General features: G+C 34.0%; 3 protein-coding genes and 1 long non-coding RNA gene across 4 annotated transcripts; 2 read left to right on the forward strand and 2 right to left on the reverse strand.

Annotated features, from left to right (window-relative positions):
* Nucleotides 1-2,618: 2,618 nt before the first annotated feature.
* Nucleotides 2,619-4,673, reverse strand: GLB3 (hemoglobin 3). Its single transcript, XM_011021383.1, has 4 exons — nt 4,334-4,673; nt 4,138-4,268; nt 3,254-3,398; nt 2,619-3,127 (listed from the first exon to the last, which is right to left on the reverse strand). The coding sequence occupies exons 1-4, from the start codon at nt 4,468-4,470 to the stop codon at nt 3,043-3,045; spliced, it is 498 nt and encodes a 165-aa protein (XP_011019685.1). The 5' UTR covers nt 4,471-4,673; the 3' UTR covers nt 2,619-3,042.
* A 3,674-nt stretch (nt 4,674-8,347) lies between these two features.
* AME3 (Protein kinase superfamily protein) lies at nt 8,348-12,628 on the forward strand. The gene is made up of 12 exons (XM_011021384.1): nt 8,348-8,683; nt 8,802-8,925; nt 9,274-9,300; nt 9,387-9,540; nt 9,651-9,699; nt 10,071-10,185; nt 10,358-10,449; nt 10,540-10,687; nt 11,692-11,756; nt 11,850-11,947; nt 12,164-12,269; nt 12,367-12,628. Exons 1-12 carry the CDS (start codon nt 8,585-8,587, stop codon nt 12,502-12,504), a joined length of 1,215 nt encoding a protein of 404 aa, XP_011019686.1. The 5' UTR covers nt 8,348-8,584; the 3' UTR covers nt 12,505-12,628.
* A 228-nt stretch (nt 12,629-12,856) lies between these two features.
* LOC105122329 (Tetratricopeptide repeat (TPR)-like superfamily protein) lies at nt 12,857-15,569 on the reverse strand. Its single transcript, XM_011021385.1, has one exon. The coding sequence runs from the start codon at nt 15,294-15,296 to the stop codon at nt 13,227-13,229; it is 2,070 nt and encodes a 689-aa protein (XP_011019687.1). The 5' UTR covers nt 15,297-15,569; the 3' UTR covers nt 12,857-13,226.
* A 1,430-nt stretch (nt 15,570-16,999) lies between these two features.
* On the forward strand, nt 17,000-18,838 carry LOC105122331 (uncharacterized). Its single transcript, XR_841682.1, has 3 exons — nt 17,000-17,305; nt 17,916-17,920; nt 18,828-18,838. It is a non-coding gene; the product is annotated as an uncharacterized LOC105122331 (long non-coding RNA).
* The last annotated feature ends 211 nt before the right edge of the window (nt 18,839-19,049 follow it).

The raw sequence follows: 19,049 nt of genomic DNA on the forward strand, positions 1-19,049 counted from the left end.
GCCAAGCCATTTTCACTACTTAATTTATCCTTTTGTTTAATTAATTAGTAAGTGTCATCTACATCATTAAGCTCCATGTTACATGCTCTTGTATATATATACTCTCAACAAAAACCGGGAGTGCTTGCAGTTTAAACTTGACCCTTCTTTTGGTTCTCAATATTTATAGGGAAATGGCACTGTTCAAGAAATGGGGTGGCTCTGGCAGAGAGACTATCTATCTGGGTAGGACTCCAGGTGTGAAGGATGGTCCAAAACCAAGGTAGCAAGCGTTTTGGAGAAAAATAAATAGAGGCAAGAAGAAAATATTCAACTTGTCTCCCGTTACATCGCAGGCTTCTTATGATCTAGATGATTACTCGCAGAATTTTGATCAAGGAACAGATTGGGCTGAGCCAGAAATTCTTTCAAGGTCCTTCTCTGCTAGATATGCTGACCCTTCAAGAATTTTGCAAAAGAGTAAAACTGTTAGATAATTCAAGCAAGCTTGATGTGTACGTTTTTTTTCCATCGCCTTTTTTATCTCTGAAACCAAATTCACCTTATTAATGTTTTCCTCTTCCTGGTTTTTGACTTTGTTCTTGGAATGTTTCTCAATGACAGGGCCGAAGTCCTGTTTTTGAGTTCACTGTGAAGGCATATGACTGATGAATGATGACTGATAGCACTTCTTCATGGAAACATGATCCATAAGCACAAGGGAAGTTTGTGTATAGAAATAGACAAACAATGATGTCTCTGTTTCCATGCGTGTCTCATGATTCATGTCCATGTTCTTCCTACTCTTTTATCTTGCTTTCGGCAACTAGTTGAGCCTAGGTTGTGGTCTCAATACAAGGCAATAGCATAAGACAAAAGCAAAGGATTGAAAGTTTCTTTTTCCTACTCACTTTACTCCCAAGTAGATCAAGATTCCTTTCTGATAGCAGCTCTAGATTTTCAACGTTTTACTATTCTCATGTGGTAGACAGCGTGATGGATGCAGAGAGAATCTTGCAGCCTCACTGCTTGTTTTCTTCAAATTCTACGCATTAATTGTTTAAGGCAAGTTCCCATTTCTTACTAGCTGGATTTTCCCACTATTCTAAAGCATAGATTTTGATGGTGCATATCCTAACTGATATGCTGAAATGGTTCACATCTATTAACAAAGTGGTCTGTGCATTCTTTAAGGCATAAATCCTGACATCCAGGATAGGATCCTAAATGCTACTGACAAAGGTTTTTGGTTTTGAACAAGTATGAACACATCTGGGATGAACTAACAAGTGGCTTGCCTCACAGAGTCAATGTATTAAAATGCAAGATATGTTCCTCAACCACCCACAGCCTAGACTCACAGGATTTTATCTTGCTAGATCTATGAGGGTTTTTGTTTTTGTTGTAGTCCTGATTAGCAAAGGGAAGATAACAGCACAATGGCAGGATAACGTTTAAACAAAATCACAGTTTAAGGGATTTTGCTCTGATGATGGATGGGTTATTCCATGGTTTCATCTTTTTCCCTTTTAAATCTATGTTCTGGGCCAGAGCAGAAAGTTGCTGGAATTATTACCTATTATTCCCCCCTTCGAGGCTTAATTATGAGTGCAGATTACTCAGCAGAGATTCTCCTCGCATCATATGAAATTTCACAAAGATCTCCTAACATGGACTAATCATCCCTCTTCACTTTACTTGAGCAAATGAGAGTTGGAAATTGAGACAATAATTCTCAAAAACAAACATTTTATTTTATTCAGCACTATTAGTTTGATTGTTAGATAACAATTATTTTTTAAAATATTTTTTATTTAAAAATATATTAAAATAATATTTTTTTTTATTTTTAAAATAATAATTTAAAAACACTAAAAAATTTAATTTAAAGCGAAAAAAAATCACTTTTAAAAACACTAAAAAATTTAATTTGAAGCGAAAAAAAATCATTTATTTTTTGTCAATAATACTTTTACACCACAAAAACATAGGCTTACATGATAATTTTATAAATTTATATATGATTAACATGTATTCTTTAAGAATATTATTTCATTTTTAAAGGAAAGATGATCTGCAATGAATACTTAATTAGTGGAATCTTCTACGATATCAATTGAGTTCCAAAATATAAAAAGTATAATAGAGTTTGTGATTGAGTTTTAATCTGTTAGTTGTTAAAAAATTTGCTTTAAAATATTTTTTAATATTTTTAAATTATTTTAATATATTAATAACAAAAATAAATTTCAGAAAAAAAAACATTATTTTAATACATTTCCTAACCTAAAAAAAACTATTATCACACTCCTAATCATCCTTTTAATCTCGTAATTCATGCACAAGGTTAGATTTGAAGGTTGAGAACTGAGATTAGAATTGTAGCAACCCGGAATGCTTATCCTATTTTCTAAGTTTTCATATATTTCATCCCTCACCACCAAAACCATGATATCGCAATTCAGATTTTCATGGTCATTTCAGGGATCCTCCGAGTAACAAATCATTCCTATTTCTTCCTGCATTTGTACAGTATCTAATCTAACATGCATACCTTAACGTTATTTGTTTCCCATTTAAAAAAAAAAAAAAAAACACAATTCTTTAGAATTCAGATCAACCGGGAAGGAGGGGATTACGAACATAATCTGACAAATTACTGAGTTAGGAGTTCTTCAGTTGTCCATGTGCCAAAACAAATTAAACCACCACATAGAGAGGAATTTTAGGGAATTAGAAGATTTTCTAATACATCGATCAAAACTTGGTTCCCTTTGTATCCCGAGTTCCGAGTTCCGTGTTCCCTCTGTTCCGAGTTTTGGAGTCTAGGTTACGGTCTTAACTCTTCAATTACAGCTAAGCTAATGAAAAACTAGATGAAGTTCACTAAGGTTTTGCATTTGCATCAGAACACGAATAAATGTAACTGCAAATGCCAAAATTTATTGATAAATACTGTAGGAAAGTTTTGGCTTTGGACAGCTGTGATATCGTTAAGAACTTTGAAAAGAATTGGTATCTCCATTGTTTTGTCACGATGAATCCTTTCTTTACACAGGCAGCTCATTTGCTGGCGCCATGCTTACAAGGAACACGCCCATTTTGATTCTTCAATTCATCTCCAGCCACGAGAAAGAATGCAGTGTGCCTAAAGAGCATAAGAATGTACACAATCTCTCATCACCATGAAGCAAAATAAATGACGAGAACTATAATGCTATTTGAGATGGGTTTAATTAGAATTGGCAAAGAAGTAATTTGGTGGAATTCATGCCTGAAAAAGTTCATCATTTTGATTTTTGAGTCGTCGTCGATATCTGAGGTGCTGTCCACTGCCTTCTGCATGTGATGTAACCACCTCTCTGCAGCTTGGTGTGTGACAGGAAATGGTCGATGGCGTCCAATTAGAGCAGGATGACCTGCCAAAGTCAAAGGAAAAGATGGTTATCAGACAAGGTTGTTCCATGTTATTCTGCATGAACAAAAGTAGTATCAAATCATCCACACCAAAGCAACTTAACATAATGTTTTCTTCTTGCTAAGCCTTGAAGGAAAAGCAAACTGACAACCATAAACTCTCAGTATCCTAATAGAAACAATCCTCTCCAACGGTTTATAGATGCAAACGCTTCCCCAGAAGACCTCAAACCAGACGGAATAACTTTGAAACTGATCTGTATGAACTTCCTTAGCAAGCCTGGCACAGAATAGCCCACGCTGATAATTCTAGCCTCTTTGAATTAACAGCAAGGAGGCCAACTTATGCTCATAACTTGCGCTTGGCAACACAACATACCCACTCCACCAGGTTTTACTCCACAAAAGTTTCAGTGAACGCATTATTTCATTAATTATTGAACTAGAGAGCAATCAACTAAAACATACGGAGAACAAGCTATTTCTATCATCAAGTAAAGAAATTGATTAGTCCAGTGGATTAATCTTTAACATCATACTGAATACTAACCTTGAATCTATATTAAAGAAAAAATCCCGAGGATTCCTCCACCATTGTCATTTAATTGCTAATAATTACCAAAAATTAACCCCTTTTAAAACCATACATCACAAGCAGAAATTCTTCAAAAAAAAACAGCAATTTATCATAAAAAATTGAAGCCGTAAAAACGCAAAATCTTATATACTTGAAAAACATACCTTTCCTTTGAGAATACAAAGGAGGCCCTCCCATTCTCTGCACAAAAAACTCATACTGATTCTGAATTGCTTCTTCTTTCTTAGAATTCACAAATATGGATCTAAACCACTCTTCTTCATCATCATAAACCCTAAAAACAAAAACCCATTAACAAAAAAGCAAAAAAAACCCTTTAATCCAACAAAAAATACTCACCTGTTATAAAAGTTTGTGGAGAGGTTGATGAAAGTTTGAAGGCCGAGCTTTTGAAACAGGTTAGTGTTGTCAATAGCAAACGCGTCAGCAGAGTCAACTCCACTCCACTCGGAGGCTTTCTCTTGCAATGACTGCATTGCTCCCGTTTAACTGAGTTGATTAACAATCTGGTCTCTGGTTGTTTATGCTTGCGAGGATTGTACTTCATATATAGAGGAGCCGGCTTGTGGCCGTCGCGTGGTTTCGACGCTCATTTTTATTTGGAGAAGAAGGCAATTGGACATGTGGCGATTTTTGGTTGGTTGGGAGAGTGGGAAGGATGAAAAACCATGGGACGATGATTCTTCTTCCCCTAGTTTTAGAATGCTTTGGAATGGGAATGGGACCATGGTGACGTTTGACCAAATGGTGTCACGGTGGTGTTATATAGTTGACATATTTTTATTTTTTACTTTATTTTGAGATGATAATTATATCCAATTCTATGGATATCTGCTTTTATTTATTTGAATGAGGATGAATACAAAGGGAGTTTTTCTTCTATGAAATGAAAGTGAAAATAGTTAAAAACATTTTATTTGTTTGTTGGATAGAGCACCACTATGATTTCGTTTATTTTTGAAGTAGCTTTTATTATTTTGATTTAAAAAAATATTTTTTTAAAAAGTATGATTAATTGGATATAAACACATATTTGATAAAAAATTATAGTTGAAGTTTATATATAACAAAAAAATATAAAAAAAATATTTGGTAGTTGTGTAGTTGTCATTATTTTTTAAAGTATTTTTTACTTAAAAATATATCAAAATAATTTTTTTATTTTTTTAAAAATATTAATCTAAAAACATAAAAAAAATATTAATTTAAAATAAATTAATTAATTTTAAAAAAAAAAATTGAAAAGCAAAAGCAAACTGAGTTTTACCAAACTTAGTTACAAAAACCATGTAAAAATTATTTTTTAAAAACTATATTTTAAACTTAATTTTTTAGTGAATTCCACAATAAAAAAACACAATTTAACATGTTACCAAATACCTTATTATATTTTTTACACCGCAAACATAAAAACTACAAGTAAACAAATGCAGCCTATATCTACTATATTTATTTATATGGATAGTTTATTAATATTCTTAATATACATTAAAAATAATTTTTATAGTTTTGTTGATGATTATCTTTGTTGATTTTGTTTGATACTTGTAAAATAATTTTTTTTATAGCCCATATATTTTACTTTATAGCTATGAAAAAAAAATTAAGTGGACATCTATTGTAAGTTTGTTTTTACAAAAAAAGAAAAAAGCAAAAGACGAGTGTAAAAGATTAAAAATTATCTCTTATTGAAATGTAACTAAATATAAAGACCGGGAGATTTAAACAGTATTTAGATGTATTGATAATAAAAATAAATATAATATATTTTTTACATTTTAAGATTATAAAATGTATTTTATTATAAATTTTTCAAAGATATATTTACTTTATATTAACACGCGAGGCAGGGACGTCTTTATGTTTGCAATACGTACATTTCAATAGCTCTTGTCCCAACTCTAAGCAACACATCGCATTCTTTTTAGTTTTAACGTTATGCAATCACATATCATAAGATTTTTTAAAAAAAAAATAAAAAGCAAGACACCATTTTACACATGTTTCAAGGGAAAAAAAAAAACTTCTTAGGGACCTTTGCAGAAGAAGACTTAATTGGATACAGTGCACTCTTTTTTTCCCCCTTGCATTTCGTTTATTTTTGAAGTAGCTTTTATAATTTTGATTTAAAAAAATAATTTTTTAAAAAGTATGATTAATTGAATATAAACCTATATTTAATAAAAATTATGGTTGAGATTTATGTATAGCAAAAAAAATATATAAAATATTTGATAATTATGTAGTTGTTATTATTTTTCAAAGTGTTTTTTACTTGGAAATATATCAAAATAATTTTTTTATTTTTTAAAAAATATTGATACCAGCGCATCAAAATGATTTAAAAATACAAAAAAAAAATTAATTTAAAATAAATAAATAAATTTTTTAAAAAAAACTTTTAAAAAACAAGAGCAAACAAAGTTTTACCAAAGTTAGTTACAAAAACCGTGTGAAAATTGTTTTTCAAAAAGCACGTTTCAAACTTAATTTTTTAATGGATTTTACAATAAAAAAACATAGTTTAATGTATTACCAAGTACGTTACTATATTTTTTAAAAAGTATGATTAGTTGAATATAAACACATATTTGATAAAAATTATATTTAAGGTTTATATACAACAAAAAATATATATAAAATATTTAGTAGTTGTGTGATTGTCATTACTTTTTAAAGTATTTTTTACTTCAAAATATATCAAGATAATTTTTTTTGAAAAAAATTAATATCAAGACATCAAAATGATCTAAAAACATAAAAAATATTAATTTAAAATAAATAAATTATTTTTTTTTCAAAAAAGCTTTTTTTTTTTAAAGAAAATAAATTTTTACTGATCTTAGTTACAAAACCATGGAAAAATTTCTTTTCAAAAAATACATTTCAAACTTTATTTTTTTAATGGATCTCACAATAAAAAATATAATTTAATGTATTACTAAGTATATCATTATATTTTTTACACCACAAACATAAAAATTACAAGTAAACCAATGCAACCTATATCTGTTATATTTATTTATATGGATAGTTTATTAATATTCTTAATATACATTTAAAATAATTTCTATAGTTTTGTTGATGATTATTGATTTTGTTTGATACTTGTAGAATAATTTTTTTTTTATAACCCATATATTTTACTTTATAGCTATAAGTGGACATTTCTTGTAAGTTTGTTTTCACGAGAAAAGAAAAAAGAAAAAGACGAGCGTAAAAGATTAAAAATTATCTCTTGTTGAAATGTAACTAAATATAAAGATCGGGAGATTTAAACAGTATTTAGATGTGTTGATAATAAAAGTAAATATGATATATTTTTTACATTTTAAAATTATAAAATGTATTTTTTTTAAAAAAATTCAAAGATATATTTACTCTATATTAACACGCGAGGCAGGGACGTCTTTATGTTTGCAATACGTACATTTCAATAGCTCTTGTCCCAACTCTAAGCAACACATCGCATTCTTTTTAGTTTTAACATTATGTAATCACATATCATAAAATAAAATAAATGCAAGACACCATTTTACACATGTTTCAAGGAAAGAAAGAAAGAAAAAACTTCTTAGGGACCTCTGCAGAAGAAGACCTAATTGGATACCGTGCACTGTTTTTTTACCCTTACATATAAAGATTAAATTACAGGCATGCTTTATATTATCTACAGGATCAATTTTTTTAATTATAAAAAAATGATTTAAGTGTTGCTTATATTCCTTTTATAGTAGGAAAAAACAAAATTGTGCAGGGATTAGTATAATATAACTTAGTTTTTTTTAATTAGTTTTAAGACAATTAAATGATTATGAAAATATAGTTTGATTCAAAATGAATATTCAAAATAATATATTTTTATAAAAATTAAGACAATAATATATTTAATTAATTTGGGTTAACTTGATTAATTTATCAATTTATATATTGAGTCATGAAATTATAACAACTCAATATAAATCAAATTAAAATAAATTATTAAATTTAATTTCAAATAAAATTAATATTAAAAGATAAGGTTGAAAAAAATTAATAAAAAAATTAAGTTAAACGATTAAATTTATAATTTTAATTTTTAATAAATTTAATATAAAAATTTTAAAAATATATATTAAAAATAAAAAAATAAAGGAAAAATATTATTTTTAAAAATAGTATCCTCGGAGGAAATACATAGTAACTTCCCGTTCCCTTAAGTTTATTTTTCAATCTTAGTAAATTCGACTGATGTGGCCCAGTTTAGATCCAATTGAATTGAAAGATTAAAACTAGGGTCCAACAACCCAAGCCCAAATATCTAAGGAAATCATTAATGAACCGCGGAAGAAATACACCTGGCAGTTGAGGACGACACGACCAAATAAATAAATTAGCGCAAAGCCTTCTTGTCATTTTACCGAACCCCAACCCTAACAACCCCTCTTTACCACCCGTACACTTCTTACATCGTATTCGTACATCTTTCCCACGATTATCACAAGCAAACCCTAATTAGATTTCATAAGCTGCCACTGTAAGGTCAAATTCCCTAACTTTCCTGGAATTCAGGATTTTTTTGTGTTGCAGAGGGAAATCTTGATTGCTCGAATGGTAGCAGCAGTTGTCGATATCGAAAGGATGGAGAAGCAGCAGCGTGTCAGAAAACGGCCGAGATTCGCGTGGGACGTAGGCCCCGCACAACCAGAGGTTTATTTTTTTTTTCGGAGATCTGGGGGATTAGGATAATGAGAGATCTTGAAAATCACGCTTGGTACAGGGAGATTGACTCGGGGTTAAAATTGGTGGTGGTTTTTGTTATTTGTAGGAACGGGCTCCAGTGGTGGCTCGAAATGAGGGGATGGCGGCTAGGTATGTGTCCCCGCCGAGAAGGGAGGATGATCGTGAAGGACATTATATGTTTAATCTCGGCGAGAATTTGACTCCAAGATGTAAGCTTTTCTTCAAATTTACTATTTGCGATTTTAAAATCTGATTGGGAAATCTCAAATTTTGGAATTTTTTAATAATATCCTCCTGTTTTAAGGCAAAGAAAAGGGAATCTCAAGAAGAGATCGATAAGAATATAAAAAAAGGAACTGAAACTGAAACTGAACTTTCTTTTGGAACAGATCTAGTGGGGAAAAACATTTGAAATTCATAAATTATATGTACTAAGTTCTTATAAAAGTTTATGTGAAGTGTTTTGTTAGTTAAGAGTCATGCAATGTTTTAATTGCGTTCTCTGTGCAAAGCATTGGCCCAATCTCTGATTAGGAACTTCTTGCACTGTTTGGCAGATAAAATACTGAGCAAAATGGGTGAAGGTTAGCTGTCAAGCGTCTTGCTATCTACAAGATGTTAAATTTTTGTGATTCTGCTTGTGCCATTCAGCAAATTGCTAGTATTGTAGGCACTTTTGGGCGAGTTTTGGAATGTTGGGATCGCCAAAGACGAGAGTATGTGGCAATCAAGGTAGTACGTAGCATTCACAAGTATCGTGATGCAGCAATGATTGAAGTCGATATACTTCAGCGTGTGGCCAAGAATGAAAAAGCCAGCTCACGGTATATGTTTTATGAGTTTCTGCTGAGAGAAAAGTTGCTTGCATGTCATCAGTCTTCACCCATCACGCGGCATGTTCTCATGCTCCCTGCTTGTTGATTCCTCTATGCAGATGTGTTCAGATTCGGAACTGGTTTGATTACCGCAATCACATTTGTATTGTAAGTATTCCAATTAAATCTCTGTTATAAGTAATTCCTTTTCTCGTGCTGTATTTTATAGGAAGATTGTGCTGGATTCACTGGCAAACCATCCTTTCAAATGATGAAAGAAGTGGCTGGAAACTAAGCCTTAGATTTATTTGTCTCATTTTCTGTGCATTTTTTTATGTTGCTTATGTCCAAATGTGAATCCTTTGAACTCTTTGGTGTTCAAAATTTGACCAATTTATCACTAATATATATTCAGAACATGTAACTTATATTCAGTCAATTATGATGGTTTAATATCAATTTGTCTGCATGGACTTAATTCATGAAATGGGAACTAAACAGAAAACTTCCTTTGAATGGATTTTTAATGGTGTTACCAGGTATTTGAGAAGCTTGGACCAAGTTTGTTTGATTTTCTAAAGAGAAATAAATACAGCCCATTCCCCGTGGATCTTGTTCGGGAATTTGGACGTCAGCTTTTGGAATCTGTAGCATGTGTGTGGATTGTTCTTGGCTCTTGTCTTGTTACTTTCCTTATATTTCTTAACCAATCACCCAGATCTGTTTCTTGGCCTGTTTTGTTTATTCAGGGCTAGCAAGGGATCTCTGATTCTTTTTTACCTCTTGTGTAATGTTTTTATTTTCCATGACTTGTCATATTTGGCAGATATGCATGATTTACGCTTAATTCACACTGACCTGAAGCCAGAAAATATACTTCTTGTGTCATCTGAATATATAAAGCTTCCAGGCTCCAAGGTATTTGGCCTTTCACAATTGAAAAATAATACCATTTAAGATTTGGGTTTAGGGTTGGTTATAACCTTAAAAATGATTGAAATGGTACAGAGGAGTTCTTCAGATGAAATGCACTTCAGGTGCTTGCCAAAGTCAAGTTCCATTAAGCTGATTGATTTTGGTAGTACTGCATTTGATAATCAGAACCATAGCTCCATTGTTTCAACGAGACATTACAGAGCCCCTGAGGTCATTCTAGGTAACGAGTTACTGTGTTGACAAATGAGAATGTGTTTCCCTCTTTGGTTGCTTCTACATGTGTCGACTTCTCATGGAAGGTGCAAAAAGAACTTGGTGGTTGGTAGAGGGATATGGGTGTAGGAATTTGCTTAGATGTTTCAGAAGTGGGTTGAGAATCTGGACACTAGGTCACAGAAATGTTCTTTTCAGATCAGACACTCAATTCATTAAAAAAAACAATTCTTAGATTGACATTAATAGTTTCTCTTTTCATTTCTTTCTAGAACCTTACATCATTTGTTTCAACTTGTTTGTGTAGAGGACTGATTATCTGATGGTACATTCAATGTGTTATCTTTTCCCCCAGACATCTGTAGTGGGAAAATTTATTACTGATTCTACTGACATGCATAGTTTTAGAGAAATTTAAAGTTCAAATTTGTAAGGGCTGTTTTTCCCATGGTACTTTTGGATTTGTTTTTGCATTCTCTCTGCATGGCCTTCTTATTTCCCATGTTTACCATACCATTAATTTCAAGTTCCCTTGTTTTTTTTCTCTCTTAGAGAGACTAATAAACCATAGCTGTCAAAGTGCACGTTTTCTATTCTTCCTTTTCTCTAGCAATTCCTCCCACCAAAATGCTTATACTTGAAATTTGGAAGTTTTTGATCGATGTATGATAAATTTCCTTTGAATAGTTAAAAATACAAAAAAAACAAGAAACTAATATATACATAAACAGGCACAATGGATTTCACTGTGGAATCACCACCTGGGAAATTCAAGCCTATATGGTTCTATTACAAACTTCAAGTGATACCTTAACTCGTCTCTTAAATCTCAAAATTAGTTCATGAGTGTGAAATCATTTGTGCTTGATTAATGTAGTTTTGTTTTGTTTGTTCTTCCTACCTAAATGTGCTTTTGTGACGGAGATTTCTCTGAAATTTAACTGCCTGCGGAGTGCACTATTCTATAATTAAATCTTATTTCCTAACTTGCTGCATACATTTTCATTGCAGGTCTAGGTTGGTCTTATCCATGTGACTTGTGGAGCATTGGTTGTATACTAGTTGAGTTATGCTCGGTTAGTCCTGCTTGTCTCTTGTTGTATGAGAACCTTGCTTTGATTCTGAATTTCTTATCAGAAATACTTAAATTTGTCGGAAAATGTATGCAGGGCGAAGCTCTATTCCAGACACATGAGAACTTGGAACATTTAGCTATGATGGAGAGGGTATTGGGACCTCTGCCAGAGCACATGATTCTTAGGGCTAAGTAAGTTCTTTCCTAATATTTGAGCGAGAAACCTGGTTGAGTGGATTAAATTGATTTAGTCCAGTTTTTGGGTTAATTTCTATTGTTTTCCCAATTTCTTTTTCTCATGATCCATGTCTTCCCTATGCATTACTCCCATAATGTTTGAGCAGCTATTAATGAATGTAGAATTCTCTTCCAATTTTACTGAATTCCATCCACTTTTGTTACATGCAGTCGTGGAGCTGAGAAATATTTTCGGAGAGGATCCAGGTTGAATTGGCCTGAAGGAGCAGTTTCTAGGGAAAGTATCAGAGCTGTGAAGAAGCTTGATCGACTAAAGGTGATTTCTATTTTTTTTGTTTTGGATTTCATTTCTATACCTTGGATACTGGATTATTGATGCTCTTGATATTGGATTTTAATGATGAACAACACAGCTTATGATATCTCAACACGTAGACAGCTCAAGATCTTCACTCATTGACCTGCTGCATGGTTTGTTAAAATATGATCCATCCGAACGTCTAACAGCTTGGCAAGCTCTTAATCATCCGTTCTTCAAGTGTCCAACTTAAGCTACTGCACTTCGAAGCAAATCTATGTGCTGGTTTGACGTGAATGGCTGGCTTTGACCATGAGTTATTGTATCTCCTTGTACATGTACAATTCAAATCAATGGAAATCCTTTTTTTCTTTCGAGTCTTCTCTCAGTTGAATGGAACCCTGATTTTGGATAACATGGCATTGCATGGTACTGAGCATAAAGCTAATAAATTACGAAGATTCGGCGAGGCGGTTGTTTCATTGTAAAGATTTTGTTCATTGTACAAATAAAGATGATTTGTCAAGGTCAAGACTTTTTATCTGAGGTTTGGTGTAATGACTTGGACAGAAGGTGTACAATAATAGCTGTAATGAGCTGGAGCCTCCAACTCAACTAATTGTTACCTAGATAAAAATGGAGATGAAGAAACTTCAAAAGCTTGTTTCAGCATTTTAAAGCACAGAAGTCTTCAACAAATAACAGTGCTGTTGCTCGCACGCCACAAGACTCCTTGCTCAACAGTGAAAGGGGGGAGAAGCTAGGCCTGAAGATCCCTTGCTTCCAAATTGTATGCTTGCTCATCTCTCCATGAGGTCAATTACATGTTTTTTCCATATTGTATCCCATCCTCCCTCTCTTTCCTGGCTGCCAGAATCTAATTTTACAGCAGCATTAAAGGAGGCCTCTTAAGTGGGATTTCCAAGCCCAAAATGGTATGAAATCTCAGGAGGGTAAGATGACTGTAATACAAAATCACCAGTAATCTCTGCAAGAGCACAAGCCATCCTCAAACCTGTGAAATCTATTTGCATCTCTCACCACAAATACTACTCTCAAGATCTTCGATAAACCCTTTATGAACTCATGACAATCCCCACAAACTCTCAAGTTTTTGAATACACGAATCACCTTTCTCCCCTCTTCTAAACCCCCACAAACCAATGCCAACCCTATTGCCAACTTCTCACTATGAACTCTCAAGTTCTCCATCTTTGACTCTTCTTCCACATCGTGTAATGCATATTTAACCCCGTAAACATAACCTAACTCTTCTTTCATCCTCCTTTCCATTTCTTTCAAGATTTCATGTATTTTCTCTGTGAGGGGATGCGTATCATCTCCGCCATAGAAAAAGTGTACCTCCTTGTCAATCTCTACCCAACTACGTCCTGCCTCTTTCTTTAACTTCTTTGACTTCACCAATTCTCTTATTCTCTCACATTCTTTCCAATAGCCTGCATCAGCATAAATGTTGGACATCATCACATAATTAACAGGATTTTCACTGTCTAACCTCAAAAGAATGCCACCTACTTCTTTCCCCAATTCCAAGTCTCCATGTACTCTGCAAGCACTCAGCAATGTCTGCCATATCCCTACATTTGCCTCAAGAGGCATGCTGTCGACGAGGTTCTTAGCTTCTTTTAAGCGCCCAGCTCGGCCAAGGAGATCAACCATGCATGCATAATGCTCTACTCTAGCTTTGATCCCATGGTAGCTGCATAACCTTGAGAAGTATTCTTGACCTTTCTCTACTAGTCCTGAATGGCTACAGCCTAAGAGCACTGCCAAGTAAGTCACATCATCAGGCTCAGTACCATCTAATTGCATTTCATCAAAGAGACGAATTGCCTCTATGCCGAGACCATGCTTTCCATAGCCAGTGATCATAACTGTCCAAGAAATCACATTTCTAGCAGGCATTTCACTGAAAAGTATCTCTGCCTCATTTATCATTCCACACTTAAGATACATATCCAAAATTGAGTTGCATACTGAGATGTCTACACCAGAGGAGACTTTAATTGCAAATGCATGCATTTGCTTGCCTTGCTGAACAAGTGCAAAATCAGCGAACACGCCCATCATACTTGACAGAATAAACCCATCAACTTGAATGCTGCTCTCTCTAAGCTGCCTAAACATGTCCATGGAATCTGCTAAGTTTCCTTCTTGAGCGTAACCAAGAATAAGTGCCGTCCATGATATCACATGTTTCTCTTCAATATGACTAAACACTGTTCTCGCCATGAACAACTTCCCACATTTCACATATAAATCAATGAGAGCACCAGCAACAGCAGTATTAACAGAATACAAGAAACCACCAGTAATTAAGAAAGCATGAATTTGGTTTCCTTCTTTGATTGCACCAAGGTCACTGCAAGCTTTCAACGTGCTTGTAAACGTGAATTCATCGAGGAATCCCCCAACGTCTTGCATTTTTTGAAACAAAACTAGAGCTTTCTCACAGAATCCTGCAACAGTATATCCTGCTATCATAGCATTCCAACTTATAAGGTTCCTTACAGGCATAACTTCAAACATACAGGCAGCTTCATTGATTCTTCCACATTTTGAGTACATGTCAATGATAGAATTCCCTACCACATTCACCATATCAAATCCAGTTTTCACACAAATATCATGAATTTGTCTCCCAATATCTAGGCCATTCAACAAACCACAGGCTTTAAGATTCGTTGAAAAGGTGAAATCATTCGGTTTCACACCCGATAAGCCCATTTTGGAGAATAGTAATAATGACTCTAGCGGGTTCCCATTTTGTATGTGCCCGCACATAAGAGCCGTCCAAGAAACCACATTTCTTTTGAGCATTCTATCAAACATATCACAAGCAACACCTAGTCTACCGCATTTTCCATACATAACTATTAGATCATTGCTTAACATCAAGTCAAAACCAAACCCCATTTTCACTAAAGCTCCATGTACTTGCATTCCTTGATAAAGTAACAAACTTTTTGAACAAAACCGCAAAAAGTTTGCAAATTTCTGCCTCTCATTTAACACCCTATTCATTGATTACCAAGAACACCGAAAGCAATGGCAACAAGAATTGGTGGCTTGAAAATCAGAGAACTAGAGAATTTACTTGTGCACATTTTGCTGAACTGAAAAGACATTGTAGAGTTGAAGAGTATCCATACTCACGTTATCAAGTACTAACTTTCACAGAGCAACTTTTTGGTGACAAAAATGGTAGATGTGTGTGATAAAAGTGAGGATCTTGGCTACGCAGCCTTGAACGAATCAAATGAGTATTTATACAAAGCAATTATAAGAGCCTTCGCGCACAATATTGATTAAGCGGTGAAGATTTGAAACTAAAAGGTTTGTTTTATCTGTTATTTTAATTTTGAATTCTTGTTTTTAATTCTTGATTGCTCATATATGGCTACTGAAAGCTTATATAATTGTTAACTTCAAAACTCATAAGATTAATCGTAATACATACAAGTTAACCCAAATATTCACATTAATTTTAAAAAAAAAAAATATACAGGAGAGATACTAAAACTAAGGCGGTCCATTGTATTTTTATTTTTTTATTTAAAATTAATATTTTTTATTGTTTTTATATGTTTATAAAAAAAAAAAATCCATGTTACTGCAACCCACAAAGTGAAGACCATTTGTTATCATCCAGTTCAGGGCTTGTTTGTTATAATCAGGGTAAGCAAGCCCATGCCCATTTATGCAAGTTTGGGAAGTCTAATTTACCATAAAGAATGAACTCGAGGTGTTATAATTTATTACATGCACTCGAGGTGTTTGATGGAATGATTGAAAGAGATTCGATTTCATGGAATAGTATCTTTTCTGGGAATGCTAGATTGGGTCAAATGAGAAAGGCGAGAGCTTCGTTTGATTCAATTCCTTATAGGAGTCTACAGTACCTTGGACAGCAACGATATCCGGGGTACCCGTGCTTAAATGCAAATTGTGGGCATTGAGCCTGATAACATTAGCATTATTTCTGCTTCGCCGGCGAGTGGGCAGCCAGAAGCTCTTGAAGTTGAACGGGATACACATGTATTGTGATAGAAATGGGTTGTTCAGGAAGACTTCTCTGTGTAATGCTCATATTGGAATGTACGCAAAATGTGGCTGCATTGGTCAAGCTTGCCAATCTCTTTAATCTGGCTGCATTGGCCCAAAGCACCTCTTCTCTTCTCTTCTCTTCTCGGTGCAAGTTATGCTAAAGATATCGCAATTCTCCGACTGCAATTTTTTTAAAAAATCACAGTTAAACAATGCTATTTTCTATTAAAAAAAATTGTCTTTGACAAATTTCATTTTTAAAGTGTGCTGTTTTCAAAAAAAATTCGCAAATCAGGGGAAAGCTCGCGCAGCAATTGCAGTGTTTGAAAGAATGAAGCAAGTGGTGGTAAGCACACAAATAAAAACATCATAAATTTATTCAGAAACCAAAGATTGTTCCAGAGAGAATGAACTGATGCATGGCAAAACAAATAACATATAGAATCATGTAGCTAAATTAAAAGACCAAGGAAAGGCCGCAAATGGCCATTACGGCATGCACAGTACAATACTGCATCAGTTTCCTTCCGACCATATTTGTTTTTGTATTTTAAAAATATTTAAAAAATTAATTTTTTATTTTAAATTATTTTTTTATATTTTCATATCATTTTAATTTACTAATATTAAAATATATTTTTTAATAATAAACACTATAAAAAATAACATCACAACACTTTATTGAAGAGAAGAAGCGTTACATTGGTTAGCAGAACTAGATAAAGAGGCCTGAAAATAATAATGATACTTATCAAGTTGCTGCCCAGCAGGGGAAATCCTAGATTCGATAAGACAGCCAATAGGGCCACAACTACAGAGCAACGAAGACGGGATTTCTCTGATGCTGCAATGGCAGAGGTTATTTGATTTGGAGTCACAGAACTACTTATCCATCGTTGTGGTTTTAAGTTTCGCTCTGTTCCTGAAGGAGACCTAGATGGTTTGGCCAAAGATGGTTCTACTTTACTGCTTGCTTCCGCAGCTGTGTCAAATTCGCGTGGAGATGGTTTCACAGTGCTCCCACCATGTCCAGCAGCAATGTTGGTCGGTTCATGATCATCTTTTCCATCAGCAGAACATGCTAGATTGCCTCAATTACCTCCACCCCTCAGAAAACGAAAATGCTATAAAAAGCATGCAAGTCATAGATTGCCTCAAGTACCAGCACCCCTCCACAAACGAAAATGCCATCAAAAACATCCAAGCCATAGATCGCCTCGAATAACTCCACCCCTCAACAAACGAAAATGCTAACAAAGACATGCATGCCATGGATAAGAAAGCATAGCAACTTTACATGGTAAAGACATTTTCTTTTAGCCTCTCCACCTCTCCTCTTTCAGAAGAGGAAAGATGCCCAATGACTTGTTTGGGCCGCTCAGAAATCAGGCTGCGTCATTATCTGCCTATAATGAAAGCATAAAAAACAAACAAAGCCTTACAGTTCTTGTAGGCTCTCAAAACTCCTATAAACTAACACGAGAAGGAGAGAGAGAGTAGGGGTACCGTACTGGTGTTTTTATTGGAGAGGTGAAGAGGTGGGTCCTGGGAATTCAACGGTTGAGATGGATTGCCGGGTGGGAAGCAGGTGATGAGAGCTAGTCGGTCAGATCCTATATCAACGTTCTGTTAATTATCAGATTGCAAACAAATAAATTGAACCGTAATCGACTTGTTTTATTAAAAGATAAACTGGCTTTATAAATAGCCTTACATTGTAAGTAATTCTCAGAAAAAACAGCTAAATAATAGTAACAGACTCACGACTTAATCAGCTCAGCAATAACAGGCTTGCTGATTTGATCACACTTAATAGCTGTGATTCACAGCTGTGATTCCTAGTCAATAGGATTTATTAACAGAAAACAGACAAATTAAATTCAAACAATCTTTAACATTCTCCCTTAAACTGTATGCTTGAAAGCATTCAGTTTATTTCCACGATCGAACACATCCCAAGCAATGCTCTCAGCTTCACGAAAGATTCAGCCTTTAAAGGCTTAGTTAGAATATCTGTAATTTGCTCAGCACTTCTGCAATGAACCAGTTCCACTTTACTTTCTTTGGTGAGATCACGAAGAAAGTGAAATCTCACATCAATGTGTTTGCTCCTTCCATGCAAGACTGGATTTTTGGACAGCTTAATTGTTGAATTATTGTCACAGAACAACATAATTGGACCTTGCTGTGCATGCTTCACTTCTTCCAAAATTCTGTTTAGCCAAATACCTTGACATGCACATGATGCAGCAGCTATAAACTCTGCTTCAGTTGTAGATAAAGTAACAATAGGTTGCTTTTTTGAGGACCATGAAATTGCAGCTCCATTTAAGAGAAATACATATCCAGATGTGCTTTTACGATCTTCTGCATCCCCAGCATAGTCACTGTCACTGAAATCGATTAATTCACATTTTCCACTCTTCTGCGTCTTATAGAACAGACCATAGTCAAGTGTTCCTTTTAGATACCGAAGTATTTTCCTAACAGCCTGATGATGTAGTTCAGTTGGTGCTTCCATAAATCTGCTAATGAGACTGACAGCGTATGTTAAATCTGGTCGAGTGGCTGTCATATACATCAAGCTTCCAATCATTTGCTTGTAATATGTACCGTCAATTTTTGCTCCTCCATCATCACAGGTCAGCTTGGTTCCAGGAATTATAGGAATTTGGACTGAATTGCAATCATCCATTCCAAACCTTACAAGAACTTCCCGAGCAAATTTCC

This window comes from Populus euphratica, unplaced genomic scaffold, assembly GCF_000495115.2.
Source record: "Populus euphratica unplaced genomic scaffold, PopEup_1.0 scaffold19.1, whole genome shotgun sequence".
NCBI classification, from domain to species: domain Eukaryota; kingdom Viridiplantae; phylum Streptophyta; class Magnoliopsida; order Malpighiales; family Salicaceae; genus Populus; species Populus euphratica.